The 23087-nt window shown below is 58.8% G+C and overlaps 2 protein-coding genes across 2 annotated transcripts in view; both read right to left on the reverse strand.

Moving 5' to 3' along the window:
• Positions 1-9597, reverse strand: part of HCN2 (hyperpolarization activated cyclic nucleotide gated potassium and sodium channel 2) — a 10913-nt gene extending 1316 nt beyond the window's left edge. The window contains exons 1-8 of the mRNA XM_029965348.1: positions 9412-9597; positions 3536-3959; positions 2572-2733; positions 1612-1830; positions 1277-1423; positions 767-1007; positions 425-589; positions 5-293 (exon numbers count right to left, since the gene is read on the reverse strand). Of these exons, the coding sequence (XP_029821208.1) occupies positions 5-293; positions 425-589; positions 767-1007; positions 1277-1423; positions 1612-1830; positions 2572-2733; positions 3536-3959; positions 9412-9557 (1793 nt within the window). The 5' untranslated portion in view covers positions 9558-9597. The remainder of the gene's footprint in view (positions 1-4; positions 294-424; positions 590-766; positions 1008-1276; positions 1424-1611; positions 1831-2571; positions 2734-3535; positions 3960-9411) is intronic.
• Positions 9598-12210: 2613 nt separating this feature from the next.
• On the reverse strand, positions 12211-22970 carry BSG (basigin (Ok blood group)). The gene is made up of 9 exons (XM_018086619.2): positions 22784-22970; positions 19319-19666; positions 17622-17778; positions 16305-16393; positions 15744-15871; positions 15272-15545; positions 13593-13617; positions 13206-13275; positions 12211-12999 (listed from the first exon to the last, which is right to left on the reverse strand). The coding sequence occupies exons 1-8, from the start codon at positions 22938-22940 to the stop codon at positions 13218-13220; spliced, it is 1236 nt and encodes a 411-aa protein (XP_017942108.1). The 5' UTR covers positions 22941-22970; the 3' UTR covers positions 12211-12999; positions 13206-13217.
• Positions 22971-23087: the final 117 nt, after the last annotated feature.

Below are 23087 nucleotides of genomic sequence, written 5' to 3' on the forward strand. Positions count from 1 at the left end.
ATACTGCAAACGGCGCATCATGCGGGGTGAGCCCAGCGCCATGGAGCCCACCAGAGGGCTCGCCATCTGCGGACAGAAGCTCATGGCGACGGCCTGCTGGAGGGTGGCGATGGCAGAGGTGACCTGGGGCTGGACGGGGCTGTACATGGCTGTGTGCTGCTGCAGCTCTGCCTGCTGCACCATCTCCCGGTCGTACTTGACGATCTCCTGGATGATCTCGTTCTCCTGATTGTTGAAGACACCTGAGTTGAGGTCGTGCTGCACTTTGTGGAGCAGGATCGAGTTCTTCTTCCCTGCAGGGAGGGGGCCAGAAGAGGGAATACCATGAGTCCCACACTGGGACTACGCTGGGTTCCCATGCAAGCCAGGGCTGTTCCCTCTACTGGGACACCCCTCTCCCCCTCCAGACCCCACCGTGCCCTACCAATGCGGTCAAGGCGGTCAATGGCCACGGTCTCAAAGGCCCGTCTCATCATGGGGTATTCCTCCAGCACCTCATTGAAGTTGTCCACTGAGAGCGAGTAGAGGCGGCAGTAGGTGTCTGCACGGACACTGGCTGTGCGCCGGCCACGGGTCAGCAGGCAGATCTCTGCATGGAAAATGCCAGGGTCAGGGTCAGAACACCGCCAGTGAGAACAAAATGGGGCCAAACCAGGAGCAAGGGGTGAGAACCACCACATGGGGGATGCCCCAGGACAGGGCAGGTGCCCCAGTACTTCTCACAGACCCCAAGAGGGTACCCGGGCTCAGTCCTGCAAGTGCTCACCTCCAAAGTAGGAGCCATCAGAGAGTTTCATCTCCTTGTTGCCCTTGGTGAGGATGCTGACCACCCCGTGCTGGATGAAGTACATCTTCTTGCCAATGGTGCCCTCACGGATAATGTAGTCACCCGGCTGGAACACCTCAAACTTCAGCTTGGTGAGCATTGCCGTGACAAAGTTGGGGTCTGCGTTGGCGAACAGCGGCATCGAGGCCACCAGCTTGCGGCAGTTGAAGTTGACAATTTCCTGTGGGGAAGCAGGTGAGCACAGGAGGCTGGGACACACTTCCACAGGGACATGCTCCCCGCCACCAGCAGGCTCACGGACACCCTGGCACACAGATCTTGCATGGACACGTACTCAGAGCTGCAGAGCTGCAGCAAGAGGTGTTCGACCCCAAGCATGTGCATGGCAGAAGCCAGCGGGACCCACACCACTCCCTGATGCCTGGCAGGGAGAAGGGGGTCCCTCCCTTTGGGGGAGCAATCCCCCCCACCCAGCTCTCCAGCCCTCACCTCACGCAGGGGCTCGTTGAGCTCCCCCAGGATGCTGTCCTCGTCAAACATCTTGCCCTGGTAGCGATGCTCATAGTAGTCATGAATCTTCTGGCGGAAGTCGGCAGGCAGCTTGTGGAAGGACATGTACTGCTCCACCTGCTTGTACTGTGGGGAGAGGTGGTGTTAGCTGGGACCCCCCACACACATTCCCACTCCATGGGGCCAGTCTTGCTACACCTCCCCATCCCTGCTCCCAGCCAGGAACACTCACCCCACCTGGCTGCATCTCCAGGAGGGGATGCACCAGCTGGGCTCAGGACAGAAGCCGTGGGTCCCATTCGGCCCAGTCCTACCTTCTCCTGGTACTGGCGCCGGGAGGAGTCCAGTGACTGGATGAGGGCGGTGGCGTGGCCGATGAACATGGCGTAGCAAGTGGCCCCCACAATCATGCTCAGCATGGTCAGCCAGATGTCCGTCATGCTCTCGGGAGCCTGCTTCCCATAGCCGATGCAGAGCATGTGGCTCATGGACTTGAAGAGGGCAAAGGAGTACAGCTCACTCCAGGAGTCGTTCTGCAGCAACAGGGACGGCGGCTCAGCCCGTGCTGGTGCTCAGCTGCACATGTGTGTGTCTGTGTGTCTGTGTGTCTGTCTGTGTGTCTGTGTGTCTGTGTGTGTGTGAGAGCAGCGCCCGAGGGCACAGTGCCCTGGCCCCTGCCAGGCCACGGCCCTGGTTCTCTGCCTGCCTCTCTCAGCAGCCCTCAGCAACAGGCATTTGTTGAAAAGCAAATTTTCAAACTTTCCAAACTTTTCAAACTTCCCTGGAGGAGCAGTCAGGGAAGGAGAAGGCAGGGGAGGAAGAGGAGGAAGCCAGGCGGGAGGGAATGGAGCAGAGATGGAAACTTGATGGAAGAGGATGAGACAGACAGAGGGAGAAGAGCCATTTGCAGGAGGCTGTGGGGCTGAGAGGGAGCAATTAGAAACAGGGCACATTATTTATTAATAGCAGCTTTATGGCTAATGAGCAGGAGAAGGAGGCAGGGGACAGGACCAAGAGCCCAATGTCAGCATATTCCTCCCGCCCGGATCGATCCCCTGCTCCAGGTCCTGTGAGACCTCACCAGAGCAACGTCAGCACCTGGCACCGGGTGCCTTGCACACTGAGGGGTGCCCTGTAAACCACAGGGCACTGCAGCCATGGCCAGCGGGGGGATGGCATCTCCTGGGGTCAGTGCATGGAGGCCAGATGACAGGAGGATGGGTGGGGGCCCAGGGGATCAGGCAGGAGCGCGTTAGGGGGTGGATGGTACTCACCACCATCCCATTGATGGAGACCCAGCAGTTCTGGGGGAAATCCTGCAGCATGGGCACCAGGAACTGGAGGCAGCCGTCCCAGTGGCAGAGCAGCAGCATCATGCCAATGAGGTTGATGATCCTCATCACTGCACTGGCCAGGTCGTAGGTCATGTGGAAGATCTGGGTGGGTGGGATGGCAGCAGGTGAATGTGGGGACCCTCCCCCACTGCCCAGCCCTGCTCAGGTCACTGACCCTCATGGCCTCTGATGGAAGCAGCTCCCATGGCTGGCCCAGCTCCAGCCCTGAGGCTGCTCTGCTCCACCTGCCTATTCACAGCTGGTGGGATGGGGATGCCCCCACACTGCCCAGGAAGCGGTGATGGCCACGAGCCTTGATGAGCATCAGCCAGCACCAGCAGATGCTCAGGGAGAGACAAATACTCAGGGCACTGAGGAGGGAGTGGGGCAGCCTCCAGGGCACCGAGTGCAGAGTCTGGGCCAGAGCCACGTAGCAAAGTCGAGCACGTCCCCTCCAGACTCTAAGGCACGTCCCCTCACAGCCCACACAGCCCTGAGTGCACCCTGCCTCCTGCACTGGGGACCCCAAGGGCCAGGGGTCCTGCCACCCCCCCTGGCACTCCCCAAGCTCCTGGAGGGGCAGGGAGCCAGCGGGGAGCAAGGCAAGCAGCACGGAGCTGAGCAGGGTGACAGGGTCCTGCTGCTGGAGCAGGGGATGGTGTGCCAGCTTGTGCCAGCCATGCTGTCACCAGTGGTGAGTGATGTCCTGTGGCCCAGAGATGCCCCAAACCTTCCAGGAAGGGTCACATCCACCCACTGGCCCCACACAGAGCCCTGTAGATCCCCTCCACCCCGTCCGTTCTTCAGGCATCCCCCAGCCCTGCCACGCTCACAGGGGCCCCTCCAGCTCCCGCTCTCTCCAGCCATCCCAGTGCTGCCAGCAGGCCCCAGAGCAGGTCCTCACCTCCTCCCACTGGTGGATGTAGCGGATGAGCCGGGAGAGGCGGAGGAGCCGCAGGAGGCTGAGGATCTTGGTGAAGCGGACGATGCGGAGGGCACGGGCGGTCTTGTAGACCTCCGAGTCTATGCCCTTCTCCACAATGAGGAAAACATAGTCCACGGGGATGGAGGAGACAAAATCCACCACAAACCAGGTCTTGAGGTACTTCTTCTTGATCCTTTCAGGGTCCAGGATGATTTCCGTGTTGTCCTCAATGACAATCCCTGTCCGGAAGTTCAGCACCAGGTCCATCAGGAAGAAGGTGTCAGAGACCACATTGAACACGATCCAGGGTGCTGTGGTCTCCTCCTTGAAGAAGGTGATGCCCACAGGAATGATGATCAGGTTGCCCACCATGAAGAGCAGCATCGTGAAGTCCCAGTAGAATCTGGGGAGTGAGAAGATGGAGGGGGGGTGTCACCAGTGCCCCATAGCTGCCCCCCATGCCGAGGGGACATGGCCACAGTGCCCTGCCCTCCAGAACCCACACTACTGGGGTGCTGCCACTGTGATGACACCTCAGCCACAGGAACCTCCCTCTCCCCAGAGACTACACCTTGCTCCCCCCTCTCCAGACTGCCCCTGGGGTGATCTTGCAGCCAGCATAGCCCCTGACTGAGGTGTAGAGGGGGGTGCAGGATGAGGCTGGGGGCTCCCCCTGGGCTGCCGGAGGCAGCAGGTCCTGGGGGGAGAGGAGAATGATGATGCCAAACACTGGAGGGGGGCACCCTCCGGCCCAGCTGCCCCGGGGAAGCCCGTGGGCTGAGGAGTCCCCCAGACCATCGGCATCACTCTACGTCACAGGTGAAGGCAGGACGGGAGATTGGTGGCAGCAGCCCCCCCCTTTCCTGCTCCCAGAGGGGGGACAGCGGTCAGTCCACAGGGACAGTCAGGGCCACCCTACTCCGCGCCCCCGGGCCAGGCTGGGGTCCCGATTTGGGCTGCCAGGGTGGGGCTGCCGATTTCAGTCCCCGACAGCGCGGCTGCGATGGGAAGAGCCGCGCGGCTCCCGGTGCAGCGGGAGCACGTTACGGCTTGCTCATCGGCAGTCGGCAGCGGCCCGCAGCCCCGGCCAGACGCGGGGGCGTGAGTGGGTGGGCGCCGCCCCTGCCCCTGCCCCCGCCCCTCCTGGGCTTGCGCGTCCCCCTCCGCCCCCTCCCGCTCACCCCATTCTTCTTCCCTTTTCTCCCTCGTCCCCTCTTTCTCTGGGCCACGACGACCTTTCTGGAGCCCAATCTCAAGCGTCACCAGCAGCTCTGTCGTGGCAGGATGGCGGGAGGCCACCTCGGACCCACCCTGCTCTGGCCGGGGGGCAGGAGCGGGGGGGACGCTCCTCAGTGCACGTGCAGGGACACTCAGGACCCTCGCCCACACATGTCTGCTCAGCCCACCTAGGCAGGGGTCTCTGAGAGCTGTGGAATGATGGGCAGGGGGTGCCATCGCCATGCCGTGCACTCGGTGCCCTGGGGTGAGGGGACGAGGGGGAGACACCCCCCCTGCACACAGAAAGGGGGGACGGGCCGGGTCCCCCCCACTGCGCAGACTAGCGCAGGACCAGGAGCCGAACATCCCAGCTCCTGACCTTTCTCCAATGACACCTTCCCCATGTGAGGTGTTGCTGTGGCAACTGTGAGTGATGTCACTGCTGCAAAACGATGACTTCACACCAGGGCGGTCCCCAGGGCACCCTCGGCAAAGGAACTGTGCCCCCCTTCTACCCCTACACCGAGCTTCAGCTGCTGGCACCAAACAGGCAGCGAGGCCATGGCCATGGTGGGCCTGGCCAGACCCCCAGGCTCCCACACACAGCACGACCTGCCAGAGATGCCAGAGTCAGCAGAGTCGCTGTGGGGCTGGATCTGTCCCCAGACCCCTGGCAGCTCCCACTCGGACTGACCCTGCTGTGCTGCGCAGGTCCCACGGGGGCATTAGCCATGCAAAGCTGCGAAGAACAAAGATTAAATAACCTCGCCAGCTGGGCAAAACTCTCCTCTGGCTCCAATTCCTTTGCAATCTGGCTGAGCCAGGGCAGAATTCAGCCTGCAGAGAAAAGATAAACTGCTCCTGATTCCCCCACCGCACACAACTGACCCTGTGCAATCGCCCCGGGGACCGGGGTGCGATGCCAACGCTTTCTTCCTTGGAGGGTTCATGTGCATGGAAGAAAAGATCCAATCCAGGCTACTAAAAATATCTGAAAACAAATTAATCAGGATCCTTGACATCCCTCCCTTGCTTCTGACCCAATTGTATGACAGTGACGATGACAGGAGGTGCCCAAAGCCCCCACGAGCGGGGGCTGCCGCCTTTCCGCTCTGTCACCCGCCCAACGCCTGCCACGGTGGTGCTGCTCTGAGGGCCTTGGGAAGATACAAGTTGGGGCCGAGCCATACGGGGGGGCCAGGTATGCCAGGGTGGTCTCTGCCCAACTCCATTGGCAGCACACAGAGCTCCAGGGTCTGCTGGAGACAATCCAGCGACACCCCTTTTTGCTGATCCCGTAGCCCGGCAGAGAGCTGCACGTGCACCAGCCTGCCCAGCAGTATGGAGCTCCCCAAGACCCCCCTCTGCAGGAGGATCCCCTGAGGTCTGAGCCCTTCAGCCCTGACAAGGCCCAGCTGCAAACAATCAGGCTGCCTGGTGGGCAGGAGCAGCACAGGATCAGTGCAGGATCAATCAGCACAGGATTGGCACTTTGCAAACTCACACTAAATACTCATATCCTAAAAATGAGGTTGCTATGAGAAGTGTGTTACAAAGCCAATGGCATGTTTGCCCAAGCTGAGAGAGCAGTAGTGGCCAACATCATCTGCACCTCCAGATCCCAGCAGAGTCAGTTGTGATGAATGATTGGTGCCGCTCTCTCTTGGAAAAGCCTTTTACCCTGGGAGTTCCTGGGGAGGGGGGTAAAGGCTTTGCAAACTGCTCAAGGACCCAAACCTTCACAATCCCCCCAGCCAGTCCCAGCCTTTCCTCCCCAGTGACCTTTCAGCACTCCCAGGTCTGACTGCCCCACACTGATGCTGCAGAATAAGGAGTCCAGCTCCCCAACACCCTGACCAGAGGGAATGGGAACATCAGGACCAGTGGCAGTGCTGGCACATCCATCAGGAGCAAGAGCAGCTGGCAAGCCCGGTCCCTCTGCTCAGTAGCCCCCACCATGGCACCATGCAGGCAGAGGGAAAGCCCCTGAAACCATTCAACCCTGGATGAGGAAGTCTCTGGCCAAGCAGCACCAGGGACATGTGCTCTGGAATCATCTTTGCCCCCAGTTCAGTTGCGAGACCAGCTCTTGCAACAGGAATTCACCAGCAGTGAGAACCCCCTGCTCAGCCCCAGCCCTGGTCCCAACCCAGTCTCATGGAAGGCTGTGGGTGCCAGGCTGGCACCAGGGGGGATGCCAGTGTAGCCCCTACAGCCACTCAGCAATCACAGGGTGATGGGCACTGCCACCATCCCCAGATCACCGGCTGTGCACAGCTCCCACAGCCCCAGAGCAGCTCCTCGGGGCTGGTGCAGAAACCACAACAGAAGCGATGAAGGAGTTGGCACTGGCTGGGCTGTTCCTCCCAAAACAGAGACCAGAACTGGCAAAGCCACCAACGACCACTGCCCAGCACCCAAAAGGATGTGGCCCTGCTCCAGCACACACTTACAAGGTCTCTTTTATCAGATTTGCAGCTCAGGATCTCACCAGCCGCCCTGGCTGCTTCCTCGTCATTCAATATTTATGTAAACAGCAACCTCGGTTCCTGGAGCAAATGTGTCCTGAATTGTGGGTGAACGATGGCAGTGCCATTGCCATGAGAAGTCAGGATCATTAAATGACGATGATTATGAAATGATATCACAGATGCAGATGGGTAATGGGTTTTGCAGGGCAAACACGACCAGGTCACACTCCATTATCATTATTGGATAAATGCTTTTTGATTATTTTAAGGCAGGACAACGTGGGACGGATGGACACGTCCCCAACATGCACAGGCAGAACGGGTTCCTCACGCCCAGGCTCAGCCCCACGTGGGCTGATCCTGTTCCTGAGCATGGTTGTGGAGCTGGAGGATGCCGTGGCTCTGCCTGCAGCTCCTCCCCGCTGGGCAGGGAACTCTCCTACACCACTTCCAGTATCAAAACACAGGCAGACACTCTGCCCCAATGGGTTTCAAGTCTTGATAGTGGCTCCAGGAGGATGGAGCCCGCGCTGGGCAGGACAGCCAGGGTGACTCTCCAAGGTCACCCTGGCACCCGCCTGCTCGCTGCAAGTACCAGTCCAGGGACAATGCTGCTGGACCTTGGAGAAGCCTCTGAGGCCTCGAGCCCACTGCAAGCTCACTGCAGGGAGACCCTGCTCTCAGGAGCACCGTGGACTCTGCCTCCAGCACCGCGGCTCTGCCAGGTCAGAGGAGCTGGGCAGGCTTTGGCCTGGGGCAGGCATGGGGGTCACTCTGCTCCCAGCCCCAGCAACAGCCCACAGCTGCTGAGGGTGAGGAGCAGCACGGGCAGTGCAGACAGGCCCAGTCCCCCAGGATCTACCTCTGCTCTGTCACAGCAGGGCCAGTGGAGCTCCCTCCACCGCAGGACCAGCAGGGACCAGGCGGTGCAGACACTGCTCAGCCCGGCCCTGCAGCAGAACTCGATGCCCAGCCAGTGAGACAAGGAGGGAGCTCCACTGTGTAGCCACAATGTGGAAGGGCGCAAGACCCTGTGCAAGAAGGCAGCCCCAGGGGGAGGCCGAGGGCCTCCAACTGCTCCTCTGGAAGATGACAGATCAGCCCAGGGCAGCCATGAGGGCGGGAGCAGGAGATGCAAGTGCTGGTCCCTGCCCTGAGCCCATGGCCACCTCCACCTGCCTCAGGGAGCCCTATGCTGTGGAGACTCCTCAGTGTTAGGAGAGAACAGAATTTGAGGTCTGGCTCAGGGACATCCCCCACCCAGGCACCCAGTGAACCCTCCCCTGAGCCACCCCAAACCATGCACCAGCAGAGTCAAAATGACTCAGAGCTGAGCCCCTGAGCCCCACTGGCCTCTGGAAGAAGGCTCCCCCAGCCCCTTTGAGGTCACTGAACCAACTGGTTCAGTCCCAGCGCTGGCTCACTAGTAATGCCAGCAGGGTCTCAGCCCCCCTCCATCCCTGCAAGGTGCGATGCTGCCTGCCCCCGACACTGCAGCCATCCCTCCCTCCCAGCAGCTTTCACACAACTAGGGAAACGTTTGCCACTCCAGAGCTCCCCAGGGCTCGTGGGCCAGGAAGGAGATGGAGCTGCAGAGCTTTTCTCCTGGGTTTGCCATTCCTCACCTGGAAGACACACAGGCTGGATCTTGGGGACTCAAGTCCTCTCAGAAGTGGGAAGAATCCCCCTCAAACTGGCTGAACCCCAGGGACAGGATCAGGCCTCCATGGGGGAGGGGGAATCATCACAACGCTCTGCCTGGCAGTGGCACAGCACATCCCCCCCACCCAGCACTGGCACTTCCCCGGGGAGGGGGACCCCGAACCGCAGGGTGCTCCAGGGGCAGAGCCAAGGCCCGGTGGGGCTAAGGGGGGCCAAGCCTGCCGAGGCTCCGGGAAGGACGAGGGGACGCCCTTGCCCGGGCACTGAGAGTGCTCCCGCATCCCGGGGCGGCGGGCTGCTTGCGCTGGGTAGGAGCGGTTATGCCTGGCTCGGCTTGCGCTGGGGAGTGGGGATGGCCTGGCTCGCCCCCCCGCGCCCGGGCGGCGGGCTCAGGTGCCCTCGGCCGGCGCACCGGCGGCCCCTGCTCCCCGGCCCGGCCGATGCCCGCGGCCCGCAGGGATGCTGGATGCGGGATGCGGCCGAGCCCCACGGGTACCGCCGCACCTGAAGTCGCTGTAGGGATGGATGATCCAGGCCCCCGCCGACTTGACGCGCTCCTGCTCCCGCTCCACCGCCTTCTGCGAGCCGAACATCCGCAGCGAGAACTTGTTGACGCCGGGCTGAAGCATCGCCCCGAACTGCCGCTGCATGAAGCTGGCCTGGCTCCCGCGGACCTCCTCGCCCGCATCCTCGCCGCCGACCCTCCTCGGCTGCCTTGGCCCGCCGGGACGCGCCGCCGCCGCCGCAGGGAGAAGGAGGACCTTGGGCTCGCGAGGCGGCTCCGGGCCGGGGGCTGCCGCGGAGGCTCCCCGCGACGGCACTCGCCGTTCGGGACCCCTTCCCGCCGCGGCCCCGCGCCCGTCCCAGTCGCGCGCCGCCCCGCCGCGCTTGGCCCCATTCGGGCCGCTTCCATCCGTCGGCCGCCGGCCTCCCCGCCCCCGCGCCGCGGCCCGCCGCATCCCTGATCCCGATCCCCGCCGCCGCTGCCGCCGACGAGGCCACCGTTGCGCCGGCACAAGTGGCACCCGCCGCCGCGGCGGGGGCGGGCCGCGGGCGGGCCGGGGGCGGGCAGCGGGGCCGGGCCGGGGCCGGGCGGCTCCCAGCTCCCCCCTGCGCACAGCGCTCGCCGGCGGGGACGGCTACCGGGGCGGACCGTCACCTTGAAGCCCCGACAGCCCCGGACCCCGGCAGCACGGTTCCCCGGTGCGGCGGCCGGGCCATCCCCCCGCGGGGCTCTGCCGGCCCAGCCGCCTCGCCGGGAGGGAGCGCTGCCCACCCCGAGGCAGGGATGGACACCATCTCCGCGCTAGGCACGGGGGCTTCGCCCTCGCACAGCCCCTGGTGCCCACCGCTCCAGCGCTGAGCCCCCTGCACCGAGCCCACGGGCAGCCCACGGGCAGCAGGACCCCCCGGGGCAGACCGAGGGGTGAAGACCCCGGTCTGACACCCCGGGACAGGGCCAGCAGCCGCAGCTGGACCCCACCGCAGCGGACACCCGCCAACGAGGCCGATTAGCCTGGCCGTAGAGAGCAGGGCCATAGGGGACCGGCACATCCTGCCCTCTGCTCCGCGGAGAACGTGCTTGTTCCCGCTGCCGGCTCCCCCGGGCTGCGAGGGCGTCGAAGGCACGCCGGCACGAGCAGCCCGGGTCTTGAGCTACGAGCACCGCCCGAGCAGGCCGACACGGGACCGGAGCCGCCCCGCCACTGGGGCCGCGGCTCTGGGAGGGACCCGTGGGGTGTCGGAGCGGGCAGCACGATCCGGCCGCGCGGCGGCACCACCTGGTGCCACGGGACAGAAACCGCACCGGCAGCGCGTTCCCCTGCGCGGCTGGAGCCAGCGCCGTGCCCGGCCGGGGCAAGCTGCAGCCCCTGCACGGACCCCGCGGGCGAGACACCCCAAAAGCTGCGCTGCGGGCCACAGGGGCCCCATTCTGCAACATCACTCCCCGGGCTTGGCACGGCTGCCTTCAAGAACAGCCCATTTCTCCAAACCATCCCCGGAGAACAGCACTGCAGCTCCTCAGCTGCCCCCAGCCCAGAGGAGAGACCGATGCTGCAGCTTAACCTGAACGGGAGGCTGGAGATGCTGGAGCCAAGGCGTCAGGAGGCAGGGGCTGAGCGGGGTCCCCGCAGTGCCCAGAGCACCAACTCTCTCCCCAGGACAGAAAGGGCACTGCAGCCAAGGCCTGCTTGTACCATCCCTGTGCAGGGTTCCTCGTGGCCGCCCTTGGGCCATGGCAGGGCCGTGCCTGGGCTCATGGGGGCAGCTGCCACAGGCCCAGCAGAGAGCAGCACTATGCCATTCCACCCCCTGCCCAGCTCCCAGGGCTGTTGTCCCCCGTCCCTGCCCAGTCAAACAAAAGGCACAAGTGGTTCTTTGTGCTGTGGCCAAGAGCTGGGTCAGGCAGGACCCATAATCCTCATCAAGGAAAATTAAGCCATGCATTGATTTTTCACCAGGATAGCATGAGGCCGGCTGTGAAAGCCTTGCATAACCCACTTACAGGCTGCAGAGCCTGCTGCCCGCACAGCCCAAGGCCAGCTGATGGCACAGCGAGGCAGAAGCACTGACAGGAGGGATGCAGCTACCACGGCTCCAAGCTGCCAGCAGTTCTCTGGGCACAGTTTAGCTATCAGAGCCACACTCTCCCCTTGACCCTTCCCAGGCCCTTAGAAGGAAGAAGTGTCTGGCTACAGAGCACAGCCATGGTTCAGTCAATTGCCAGGAGCAGAGCACACAGTCACCTTAGGCCAGCTGGGAGCACATGGCAGCTTCCCTTCAGCCCATGGCCTTCACTGCCTCACTCCAGGGGCAGGAATGCTGGCAAAAAGCCTCCTGAGCTCAAGGCTGGCAGCAAGAAGGGACCCCCACCACCACATCCTCAGTCCTCTCCCCCAGGCCCTGCTCTGTGCACAAAGGTTTCACATTTTTGCTCACTTTCCTGCCCCAGAAAGAGCAGGAAAAAAACCTGCTTAGAGAAGCACAAGACACACAGGTAGCACGTCCTATGAAGGTTCCTGGGGACTGAGGCTGATCCTTGACCCCACAGCCACAAGGCCTGAGGAACTGCAGAGCAGGGCAAAGCGAGACCTGTCCCAAACAGGCAAGTGTGCCCAGTGCTCCTCGGGGCTCTGCAGAGGGAGCACCACTCCCTCCCTCCAGGGAGGCCTTTTACACCCATCAAGCTGCAAATCCTCAGCAATTAGAAGGCAGCCAGAGCTGGCACCAAACTGAGACACAGCATCGTGTTTTGCAGCCAGAGGGTCAGGAGCCCAGAGGGAAGAGACCAAAGTCCAGAGGTGGAAAAAAGAGAGAGGAATCATTTTTATTTGTGAAGTGTTAACAGATGGAACAGTTCGATGCTACCCAGCAGTAAAGGTGTTAGACTCCCCTGAGCACTCATCTGCTCGTAAGCCCCCATGTCACACACACACTGCGATGGCTCAAGCACAAGCACACACTGTTAAAACTCAAACCACCCCCAGCCCCAGCTCACCCTGCCCCATCCCCACGGCAGAGACATGAACCACCCATGGAATAAGTTACAGCAATCATTTATCCAGTGTCCAGCTCTAACTGCTCCTGGTTGCCTGTTTCAGAGGAACCAAGAACAGCTCAGGAGGGGCTAACTGGGAATCTGCCTGGCCAGGAACATGCCCTTTGCCAGGGAAAGGTGCAGCCCTGCTCCAGGTGATGCACTGGGAAAAACACAGAACTCCCCTCCTGAATCCTCTGGTCAGATTGTGTCACCTCCTGACAGCCACCAAAGCAGCTCCTCCCTCACCCCCACAGGCAGGTGGGACACAGGTGGCTCCCACCCCCCCACTCTGTACCAACACAAAGAAACCCAGGACAGAGACAGCCAGGGACCTAGACTATGGGGAACAGGGGATTTACATTTACAGGTAGAAAAACCCTCCCATGGCTCTTTAAAAAAAAGAAGTGTATTTTAGATTCTACAACTTAAGTTTCTTTAGAAAGTGAAGTAACTGAATCTCAAGGACGCACTAGAATATTCCATGGTGCTATTTTACCAAAAAAATAGAAGAAATCAAAATTGTCCAGACGAGTTCTTCATCTACACGTCACCTGGCAGGAGAGAAAGAAAAGCCAGTTAGATAATCCAGTTGCACCAGTAGGGCTGCACTGTGCTAGAGGGAGCTGGTGGAGCCCACGCTGGGCCAGAAGAGCCTCTGGCTCCACAGATGCTTCAGCTTCTCCCAGAGACCCTCTGCAGACACAGACACTGCAGCTCTCGCCCCAGGTGTGGCTCTGCCCTCAGGCCTGACACTCACCTGGCCCCACTCCTAGTTTGCGTTTCTCTGGCGGACATTCTTGTCCTTGTGGTTTGTGGCATTGCTCTTCCTGGGAAGAAAGGATGGACATGAGGAAAGGGAGAGCAGGAAGCCCCCCTCCCCGGCCCACTCATGTAATTCAGGTCCAAACAGATGGTGCAGCTCAGCAGGAGATCAGTTCCCAGAGCAGTGTCAGACACCAGTGCCACCCCAGGTACGTGTGGTTTACACACAGGGACATTTAGTGAGCCATGGGGAGACATATTCCCACCCAGCACGCTGAGTGTTGCCCCACACCAGCCAGTTTTTATCTTCAGAGCAGATTCCCTGGCTGGATGAGATCTGTCAGCACAAATCTGGCTAAATAGGAAGAGGAAAGGTACTCACAGTGGTGCAGAGCCTCCATCATCATCTTCACATTCGGGACAGCGGGGAAAGAAAGAACAAACAGCGTCAGGGAAGAGCATGTACAGTGACCTCTGCCTCCTCTTAAAGCACTGGGGACTATGTTCCAGGCAGCATTCCCACCACCACTTAAAAATGGGAGAGAGCCACAGCTCCTCTGGTGAGATGGCAGCACTGCCCCGACCCATCTGCACCCGCCCCCACAGCTCCATGACTTGGGATGGCTCCCAAATCTGAGCACACTCACAGCAGGTAAAGGGGAAACCAAACAGGATGTTTCAGGAATAGGGGCTTTAAGCAGCGGCAGGAAGCCCTTTTCCCTTCCCACATGTTGTGACATCAAAACAAACACTGCACACCACGTTCTGGCTACACTGAGCAGCACAGCTAAGGAAACACCTCTGCCAACACGTGCCAAGCCCTGAGGCCTTTCACCAGCTCCCTGCAATCTGCCACCTCCCAACAGGAGGCTCCCAGACATCTCCTTCTGCTCCCCCCATTGCCTCTTCTACAGCCCTGGCTCCCCTCAAGTGACCCCAAGCCCCACACTCCAGGCACTGGGACTGCCCTGGGCACCAGGATCTGCTCACAGCTGGTGAGAGGACAGAGGCAGACACGTGGCTGGAACTACCTTCTACTTACCATGTGAGGTGGCACCCAGCAGCAGAGAAGGGAAGAGTGGACAGGTAACACCAGCAAGAATATCACACCAAACACAGGCTGGACTGTCCCCATCCCAACCCAGGTGACAGGAGCGTTCAGTTCTCAGCCAGTACTGGGAGGAACTGGGTCAGACAGGCCTCACTGTCACCTCCTCTAAGGAGGGGCAAAGCTACAGGGACTTTTGGGGAGAGAGAACCACTTGGAAGATGCAGCTAGAACTTCCTTAAGAGGACACCTGCCTTCCACCAGCCAGGGGTGTCAGAGGGCAAAACATCTGCTTGTAAAACTGCCTTGAGTGGAATTCCAAGCCCTGCAGTCAGAAGACGGATATTAGGCCTTAGCCCCTCTGCTGCACCTCTCCTCAGGGGGCTGAGGGGCCCAGCAGTATCCGGGGCAGGAAGGATACAGAGCATTCACACTGCATTGTTAACGGGATCAGATAAGGGCGACCCAGCTGACACAATGCAGATCCTCACCGATAAGGAAAGGGAGGAGCTGGTGCTTCCAGAAGAGATTAAAGATAGTACCGGGCTTTGAGATCCAGGATGTGTTGATCTGATGACCCAAAACATTCTGAGCTGAACACAAGCTAAGCCTGGTCTTGCTGAGCTACTTAGAGTCCCACAGTTTTACAGCACCACAAAAGCTCTTCTTATTTACAAACCACCCTCTCCAGACTGGGAGCTGCCAAAGCAAACCCAGCCCTGCAGACACAGGAAATACTTGAGCAAAGAGCAGAGGTACTGGTGAGGCAAAGGGTCAGGCTGACCTGCACCGAATCCTCTCTTGTTCTATCTCACTACTGGACTGCCAGAAACAGCAGTTACAGGCAGTTTCATGTCTGAGGTGGCACGGTACTGACTGCCCTTGTTTCAAAGCACCCACCCTCAAATCAACCCCCTCTGACGAGGGGACCTCAGAGTTCCCTGCGAGCCCATCTTGACACCCAACAAGTTACTTGATCTCCCCCCAGAGATTTAAACCCAGGCACTTCCTACCATCAAGAACCTCATCTGGCTTCCTCCTCTTCTCATAGATGAAGATGATGGTGACAAGAACAAGGACTTCTGCCACGATGCCCAGGAAAGGCCAGAGCGCTGCCAGGCGGCTGCGGACGCGCAGGTTCACCGTGGCGTCCCCGGAGCCGTAGGAGTTGACGGCAGTGCAGCGATAGTCGCCCGTGTCCTCCTCGATGTTCAGCTTCAGAATGCGCAGCTCTGTCTTGTTGCCACTGGACTTGATGATGTATCTCCCAGAGGCATTCTGGAGGTCCTGGAGGGAGGAGGAGGAGGGATAAGAGAGCTCTGAGGGCAGCGCTGACTGACCGTGCATGGTCCAACCCCCACAGAAATCCTCCTTCCCGGGGCACTGAGCTTTGAAAGACTCAATTCTGATGGCACAAGTTCCCCCACCTCTGTGCTGGGCAGGAGGGTTGGCAGAAGGGGAGAAGGAGCAAATCACAGCACTTACACTTTCACCATTTTTGTACCAGGACCAAGTGGTGACAGGAGGGAAAGAGGGATTCTTGCAGGTCAGCACACCTGTGTCCCCCTCGTTGCCATGCTCAGACTTCTTGTATGCCGTCACCTGGGGGGCAACTACAGCAAGAGAACAAGAAATTCAAACACCTCATTATAGAAATCACATAGATTTGTGCTCTCTGCAACACCTCACAAAATCAGGCAGTTACCCCAAAGCTTGACCTCAGTAAGGCTGTTCCTCTCTCTACTTTGGCATTTTCAGAGGGGAAAGCAAATCAAGCTGCTTCAAGAAAGGCTCAGACAGATTTGTCCACCAGGTACTATCCTTCTCCCAGTTTCCCTGTGGGAACATGCCCAGGGGAATGCAGGATCTAAGAGCGGACCCTGCAGACACAGCATTGCCTGATAACACGGCACACAGAGCCCTGCAGCCAGGTAAGGGCTGGGAGCAGCCCCTCAAGAAGCTGAAAAGACACCACAGCAAAGTTTTCAGGAGATGACAGCTCCCCCATGCCCCTCCTCAGACCCAGAAGCAAACACATGAAGATACCTGAAATATTCACTTGTCCTCTTATCTCCGGGTTGGTTTTGTAGACACACTCATACATGCCAGAGTGCTCCTCCATCTTCCCCTCGATTCTACCAAAAACAGGATCCAGGTAAGCATCCAGCACAACTGACTTACCCACAGACACCGACCTCCAGAGCCATGGAATCAGACATCCATAAGCATCAGCAACCTCCTCTATAGCAAATTTCTCCCTTTCCAGAAGAGTATTTATGCTGCACCATGTACCTACAGCAACCCAACTCTCCACTCTCCCCTCCCCACACACTGAGGAGGGCAGAAGAGGCTTTCATGTGCACCACATCTGACACAGGTCTGTCAAGTCAGAGATCACTGTTCCAGCCCACTGAAACACAGGGCAAAGCAGGGGCAAAGATCATCCAGGCTGGGCTACTCTGGATCAATCCCAGCACAGGGAGAACTCTCCCGTTCTCCTTCCTGTAAAGCTGCTGCAATGAGATTTAGTGGATTATGCAGCCCCGCAACAAACATCCCATTCTGCTGCTCAGTAATACCCACTCGAGGGAAGGGGCCCACAGAGTTTGTCCCGTGGCTGCACCGGGACAAGGGGCTGTTTGTTAGTTCTGCTGTGCACGGCGCTTCCCACTTCCAAAAACCACTCAGCTGAGGAATTGAGGTCACGCGAGGGAGGCTGGGTTATAAATACTTTAATCCTTGTTCAGCTCCCTGTTGCTATGGGGAGACAGGCACGTCGGCACTGCCATACAAAGGGACATGATGCCTCCACAGCTGCTGGGTCAGTGCCAGCCAGGCCTGACTGTAATCGGAAAGGAAAGCTCACTGCACTGCCACAACAAGGCTGGTACTCCCACACTGAGCACGGACCACGGCTCGCTGCAGCTACCCAGCTCCTGTGAGAACAGCTGGACTTTGGAAAGGCACAAAAAGCCCCCAGGAGAGACAACATGCACTGGAGCCTCTCACTTCAAAGCTCTGGGGGAACAGCTCTGGCACAATGACCAGGCCCAACATGCTGTGCCCAACAAACCAGAGCCCAGCTGAACACCTGCTTACAAACACGAACAGCAGAACTGCTCTACGAGGATATTTGTGGCATAAAACCATCCCTTCCTCCTCCTTTTTGTCCCCTCCTCCCCATAAAGGAGAGTGTTGGGCCTTACCAAAACTGTCCAGCTCATCCCATGCTCTACAGCCCCAAAGGTCTGTCATCAGCAGGGCTACAAGCACTCAGCCCTGGGTCCAGCTGACAGCAAACAGCAGCTGCCTCTGGGAAAAAACATGCCCATGCTCAGGTTCTGACCTTGCCCTGACACTCACGTGTAGCTGGTGAAAGCACTGTCGGTCTCGTCCTCTTGCAGGACCTTGTCCCCACGCATCCACTCGTGGCCCTTGATGGTGGAGTATGGCCCAGACATGTTACAGGTGAGGACCAGCTTGCCAGAATCCTCAGCGACATGAGCCTTGATGTCCGGACCTGCGTTCGTAAAGAGTTGGATTTAAGTTAACTCAGGGTATTGCAGAGCTGACATGGGGCCCAAGAACCTGCAACACAAACCCCACAGCTCCTCGTCTATCCCAGCTTCCACTTACCTTCATACAGAGTTCCCTACCAGCCCTGACAGTGCCAGCAGCAGACAGTCCCCAGCACCAGGTGACTGGGCCTGAGTGCACCTGGGACAGCAACGCTGACCCTGCAGCTGCTCCCCTACAAGCAGGACCTCTGCTGTGTCCTGCATCACTTGGAGCCTCTACTGTTGCTACCATGGTTGCAGCCCCAGCAGAGTCCAGTGCTCAATAAGCAATGGAAAAGGTCACTCTGAAGGGCAGAGCACATCTCTCTGCTGCTGTGAGCCACCAGAGCACTCATATGTCAACACCTCCTGCCACCTGAGCAGCTTCAGACACCTCCAGGTAACACAGAGGGCAGTCAGGACCCTCTGTTGCAAGGGGCAGCAGACCAGACCGTGTGGCAGCAATATGTGCTTCATCTGAGGCAACCCAAAGGGTTTAGTCAGAATTACTCCAGGGAGAACACAGAGCCGTGACTCCAAAAGGCCCTGGGCCTCCATGTGCCAGGCAGCAGTAAATTATGCAACATAAGATGACTCAGGCATTTCTACTCGCAGGAGGCTGTCCGAGAAGGCAGCTGCCACCAGCAGCACCATTACACAGCCCTGGTGGCACCACGGTCCCTACCCTTCCGCCCAACCTCCATCCCTTGGAAGAAGAGTTTTTGCCAGGGTTGACAGGCACTTTGCTTTTCCTCCTATCCAAATTCCACTGGAAGAAGGTTCTGCTGGAGTTCTGCATTTCCTAGCACATTTCTGCTGAGAAGGCAGCTATGCCCATCTAACTCACGGGAAGACCTCACCGGGACGTTAAGCTCCCTCCCAGGTTCCTATCGCTCAGAGCGGTCTGTGCGCTCCAGCGCTCGCCCGCCCGCTCTGCGAGAGGGAACCTGGTCACGTCCACAGGACAAGCAACGACATCACACTCAGTGTCACACAGACACGGCCATTTCAAAAATGGTTGCATCTCAGACCTCAAAGCAGGTTTTGTTCCCCACAGCCTGGGTCACCAGCACAGGAGTGAGCTCAAAGCAGGGCTGCTGAGAGGAGCGGGAGCTGTAGGAGCCGCAGGAAAGGGCCGCTGGTCAGTGGTGGTTAGGGCAGAGTCGACCGCAGAATCGAGGCTCAATTCTGCGGCCACACCAGGGCTCGAAGGCGCTCGGGGTAAGCGGCAGGTTCCAGGTCTTTGGCTCCGGAAAAGGCGCAGGATTGCCGGAGGGCAAATTGGTTGGGAAGCCACAACCCTTTTTGAGCAGGGCCATTTCGGGTCAAGTCACAGGTGGTGGGGAGTCGACAGAGGGTGGGAGTCTCTCAGTTCTACAGCGGGGGGTGGGAGGGTGGGGGAGCTTTTGGGAGCCACAGGACACGGGTGCAGGGGTGAGCATGGCAGGAGACTCAAGACACCAGTGTCCGAGCAAGTGCCAAGGCCTCGACGTGGCCACTCACGTTCGATGACAAAAACGTTCGCCTGGGAACGGATCCACTTGACTTTGGGGCTCTTCGACAAGTGGTTGCGGTCGGGATCGTTGCTAGCCCGGCACTCATACATGCCTGAGTCGTCACTCGTGAGGTTTGCGATGTAGATGGTACTGGTAGAGTGCAGGTTGTAGGTGGCGTTGATTTTGACACGGTCCTGCCGTGCGCCATCCCAGAGCTGAGCATAGGTCTCATTGGGATCGTTCCCCTCAAACCACCACTGGATCTCGGGGATGGGATTGCCAATCGCCTCGCAGTACAACTCCACGCTGTCCTGAGTCAGTCTCTTTTGAGACAGCGGTGACTTTATAAAACCAGCTATGAGTTGAAGAGGTATTAGTGCAAAGTGTTAGTGCAAAGCAAGAATTCACCTTCTACAAGCAAAAATAACCCTCAGCGACTGAGAAGAGGCTGCACATCATCTCCAGATCGGCGCACTCTACCTTGCCCTCCCTCCCTCCATGCTCTGAACTCTGCCTGGCTCAGACAGGGCTGCTCACTTCATATCTCCTGCGGCTCTGCTGCAAACCCAGCACAGACAAAACAGCACTCTGTGTTTGCCACTATCCAAACTGGACACCCACAGCATCGCCCACCTACTGCGAGGGACGGTCGTGCCTCCGGGGCAGACCAAGGGCTGCAGTGCTCCACAGCCCCCAGAGCTTGCAGCTCCAGACTTTTTTGTGAGGGCTTATGCAGCCTCCACAGTCCCCAGCCCGTGCTCTGGCAAGGTGCTGCACAGGTCACGTCACCACGAAAGGCTGGGGGGCAGCGAGGTGGTGGGACCCCAACACGTGTCCTACTGCAGAGAGGGTGGCAGTGCCAGAGCACAGACTGAGCCCCTCCAAGTCAGTTTGGGTAAAATGGGAAAAGTGCTTCCCTGTGCCCCCCTCCCCAAGAGGAACGTGCCCATTCCCCCTCCCTGCACAGCCCCAAGGCTGGCTGACCATAACTGGGAGCTGGCTGGGGCCCAGGCCCCCCTCGCTGTGCCATGGCTGGAGGACCTGGTGCACAGCCACACATACCAGCCCCTTGCCACCCTCCACCTGCTCACAGCCTTGTTTCATCCCTCTGCTCACCGAGGTACCTGGTAGGAACTTCTAAGCACAGTACTGAGGTAACAACTTTTTTGGGGGAGGAGAAAGGTCTTGCAGTCTGCAAGACGTCCTGAGCCAGGTGGGGAAACGTGTAAATTTGTTGTCATACAAACAGTGAAATCAGACTTTTCATCTCAGGCAAGACCAGCCTGCAGAACTGAACTAGCAATAAACAGATCAGAGGCACAGGCAGCAGCTGCAGGCTGGAATTCAGGTATTTTTCACTCTGCCCTTGCAGCCAGAGGCCAGGGGGTTCAGCGCTGCAATCAGCCAGTCCAAAGGTCGGTCCCTGTGCTGAGGGAAGCGAAGCTGCCAAATGTCTTCAGGCTCCAGGGCAGGCACAGGGCAGCACCCACAGCCCTGGGAGCCCTTCCCAGGGCGGGCAGGAAGGGAGGCTCAGTGGGAAAAGCTTCGGGTAAAGCCATCAGGCCCAGGTCGAGGTCACTACGTGACTCACCCTAAGCCAGGTTTCCGAAGAAGCTCAGCTTTCCACACGTCCTTCCTGCACTAATGGGCGGCCCTGCACACCAAGAGCCTTCCAGGAATTAATTTACTCAGTTAAAAGCACTTTATGATCATACAGAACCCCCCACTGATGCACCATGACGTACAAGCACAGAGGAGGTGGGTTTGGGAGAGGGGTTTTTTGTACGCCTGAAAATGTTTTAACAGGAAATTCTAGGACTGTTTTTGTGAGAGTAGAAACAAATCAGTGTCACAAACCTAAGTTTGCTCAAACTGAAGAAAAATACAAGTCAGTTTGTAAGCTAAGCTTGGCTCCTAAATAAATCAATTCCACATTTCTCAAAGGAAAAATTAGCTTTGCATACTAAAGCTTTGAAAGTCTTGAAGAATAAGATCCCTGAAAGAGAAAGGACCCTCATATGCAGCCAAGATACTCTTGGTAGAAGGCTGACTGATTTTAAATAAGTGGGAGGTCCAGGGGTGCCCAGAGATGTACAGGACAGGGGTATGAGCTGTGAGCAGCTCTCTCACACCCTGGGTTCCACCCCCAGGACCAATGACCTGTGTGCCATGGGGGACTTTTCACACCACAGGCTTGTGATCAAAGATTCCTTGTTCTGACAAGCCCTGGAACTGCCCACAGCACTTGTACAAGCCTGTCCATTCCAACTGCAGCCTGAATTAAAGCAGGAGCTGGTAAAGATCAAGGGTTTTACAGCTACAAGGTGATTACTGTACTCTGACAAAATAAGCTGTGCAAGGTTATTTGCTCTGAGTTAGAGGGTACCTCATGCAGTTCAGACAGGTTAAAAGACTCCAGAGCAAGTAGCAGCAACAGTGAGTACCATTTGCAATCCCATGAGATTAATGTTCCCCCTGTTCCCACCAGAAAGCCGAGCAGGCAATCCCAGTCCCAGGCTCTCCAGGCTGGGGAAAGCGCCTGCTGAGCCCAAGGCACAGGAGCACAGGCAGCAGCAACCCACTGGAATCGATCGGGGCTGCTCACACATTTTCCAGAGAGTGCCAGGCTGCAGACTGGAATCAGCTCCCAAAGGCCAGACATTCCCCACAGAGCTGAGCCGGAGCCTCCCCCGGCGCCTCCCAGGCACAGCAGCAGTATCTGATCCAGTAGAACAGCAGGGAAGGCAGAGAGACCAGATAACGTTCTCCAGAGTCACCTTCCAGCTGAAAACAACCTCTCCAGTCCCCAGGGTGTAAACAGCCTGGACACCCTTGGGGCAGACCAGCCTGACCAGAGCCCCACTATCCCACAGGGTATGTGCTCCCACCTGGCCTGACCTTTGTTTCTTGGCTTGGGAAGGGGATAGTTGAGGCTCTGATGCTTTTTGCCATTTTCACTAACAGCTACAAAATCTGCCCTTAAGCTTCACGCAGCCAGGCCAAAGTCAGGGTCCCTCCTCCTGAGGGCACAGAGTCCAGGCACACACCAACCCACGCTCAGGGTGAGCTGCCACCCAGTCTGCTCTGTAAAAAACAAACCTCAACACCGCTGAGAGGTCAAACCCCCGCTGTCCAGCCCCCACTCTGCTATCTCGAGGCACCAGCACTGTTACACACCAAGCCCAGGAGCCTGGCCGGGCAGGACACGGGTGTTACACAACTGACGGGGCAGCTCGTCCTTCTGGGGCTTTTCAGACCAAGGATAGAAACTGCCTCCTCCACGTCCCACTGGTGCCAGTCCCCTGGCAGGAGGCCAACAGAGCCCCAGAGGGAGTGGGACACAGCAGACCCGGGCAGCTCCAGATGAGTTTATGAAACTTGAACTGTGAGGTTTAGGAGGAGGCTCTGCCCCGAAGAATTAAAGTGCAACTCTGCAGCAAGGAAATACTTTAAGCAGACACTTCTATCATACCCCAGCTTTTCCGGAATCCTCCCAGTCTTTCACCTTCAGTCTTTGGTTCTACTATGGTGAAATTAGCCTGGTACCACAAACTGCCTACAAGTACCTGGCGCTCTAAACAGCCAGGACCAGCGGGCCGCCCCTGGCGATCACACTGAGCCTCTTCCATCAGCACCCCTCGCACGCGGACTGACCCAGAAGCTGCGGAGTCCTGCGGGCAGAGCACGGCTGGGTTCGCCATGGTCACCGGCTCAGTTTGCCATGGACTCCTCCAAAATCTGAGAACGTGAAAGGTGAAGCCCCAGCACGGGGCAGA

The sequence above is a fragment of the Manacus vitellinus genome, unplaced genomic scaffold (genome assembly GCF_001715985.3).
Source record: "Manacus vitellinus isolate BGI_N305 unplaced genomic scaffold, ASM171598v3 scaffold_99_pilon, whole genome shotgun sequence".
In the NCBI taxonomy this organism is placed as follows: domain Eukaryota; kingdom Metazoa; phylum Chordata; class Aves; order Passeriformes; family Pipridae; genus Manacus; species Manacus vitellinus.

What these genes read in the sequence shown, in the direction of transcription:
- BSG (XM_018086619.2), bottom strand. Translation starts at nt 22,940, where the DNA reads ATGGAAGAGGCTCAGTGTGATCGCCAGGGGCGGCCCGCTGGTCCTGGC. An exon ending in AGGATTCCGGAAAAGCTGGG is followed by an intron (nt 19,667 to 22,783) that starts GTATGATAGAAG and finishes TTCAACTCATAG; the next exon opens with CTGGTTTTATAAAGTCACCG. An exon ending in GCCAGATGAGGTTCTTGATG is followed by an intron (nt 13,618 to 15,271) that starts GTAGGAAGTGCC and finishes CCGAATGTGAAG; the next exon opens with ATGATGATGGAGGCTCTGCA.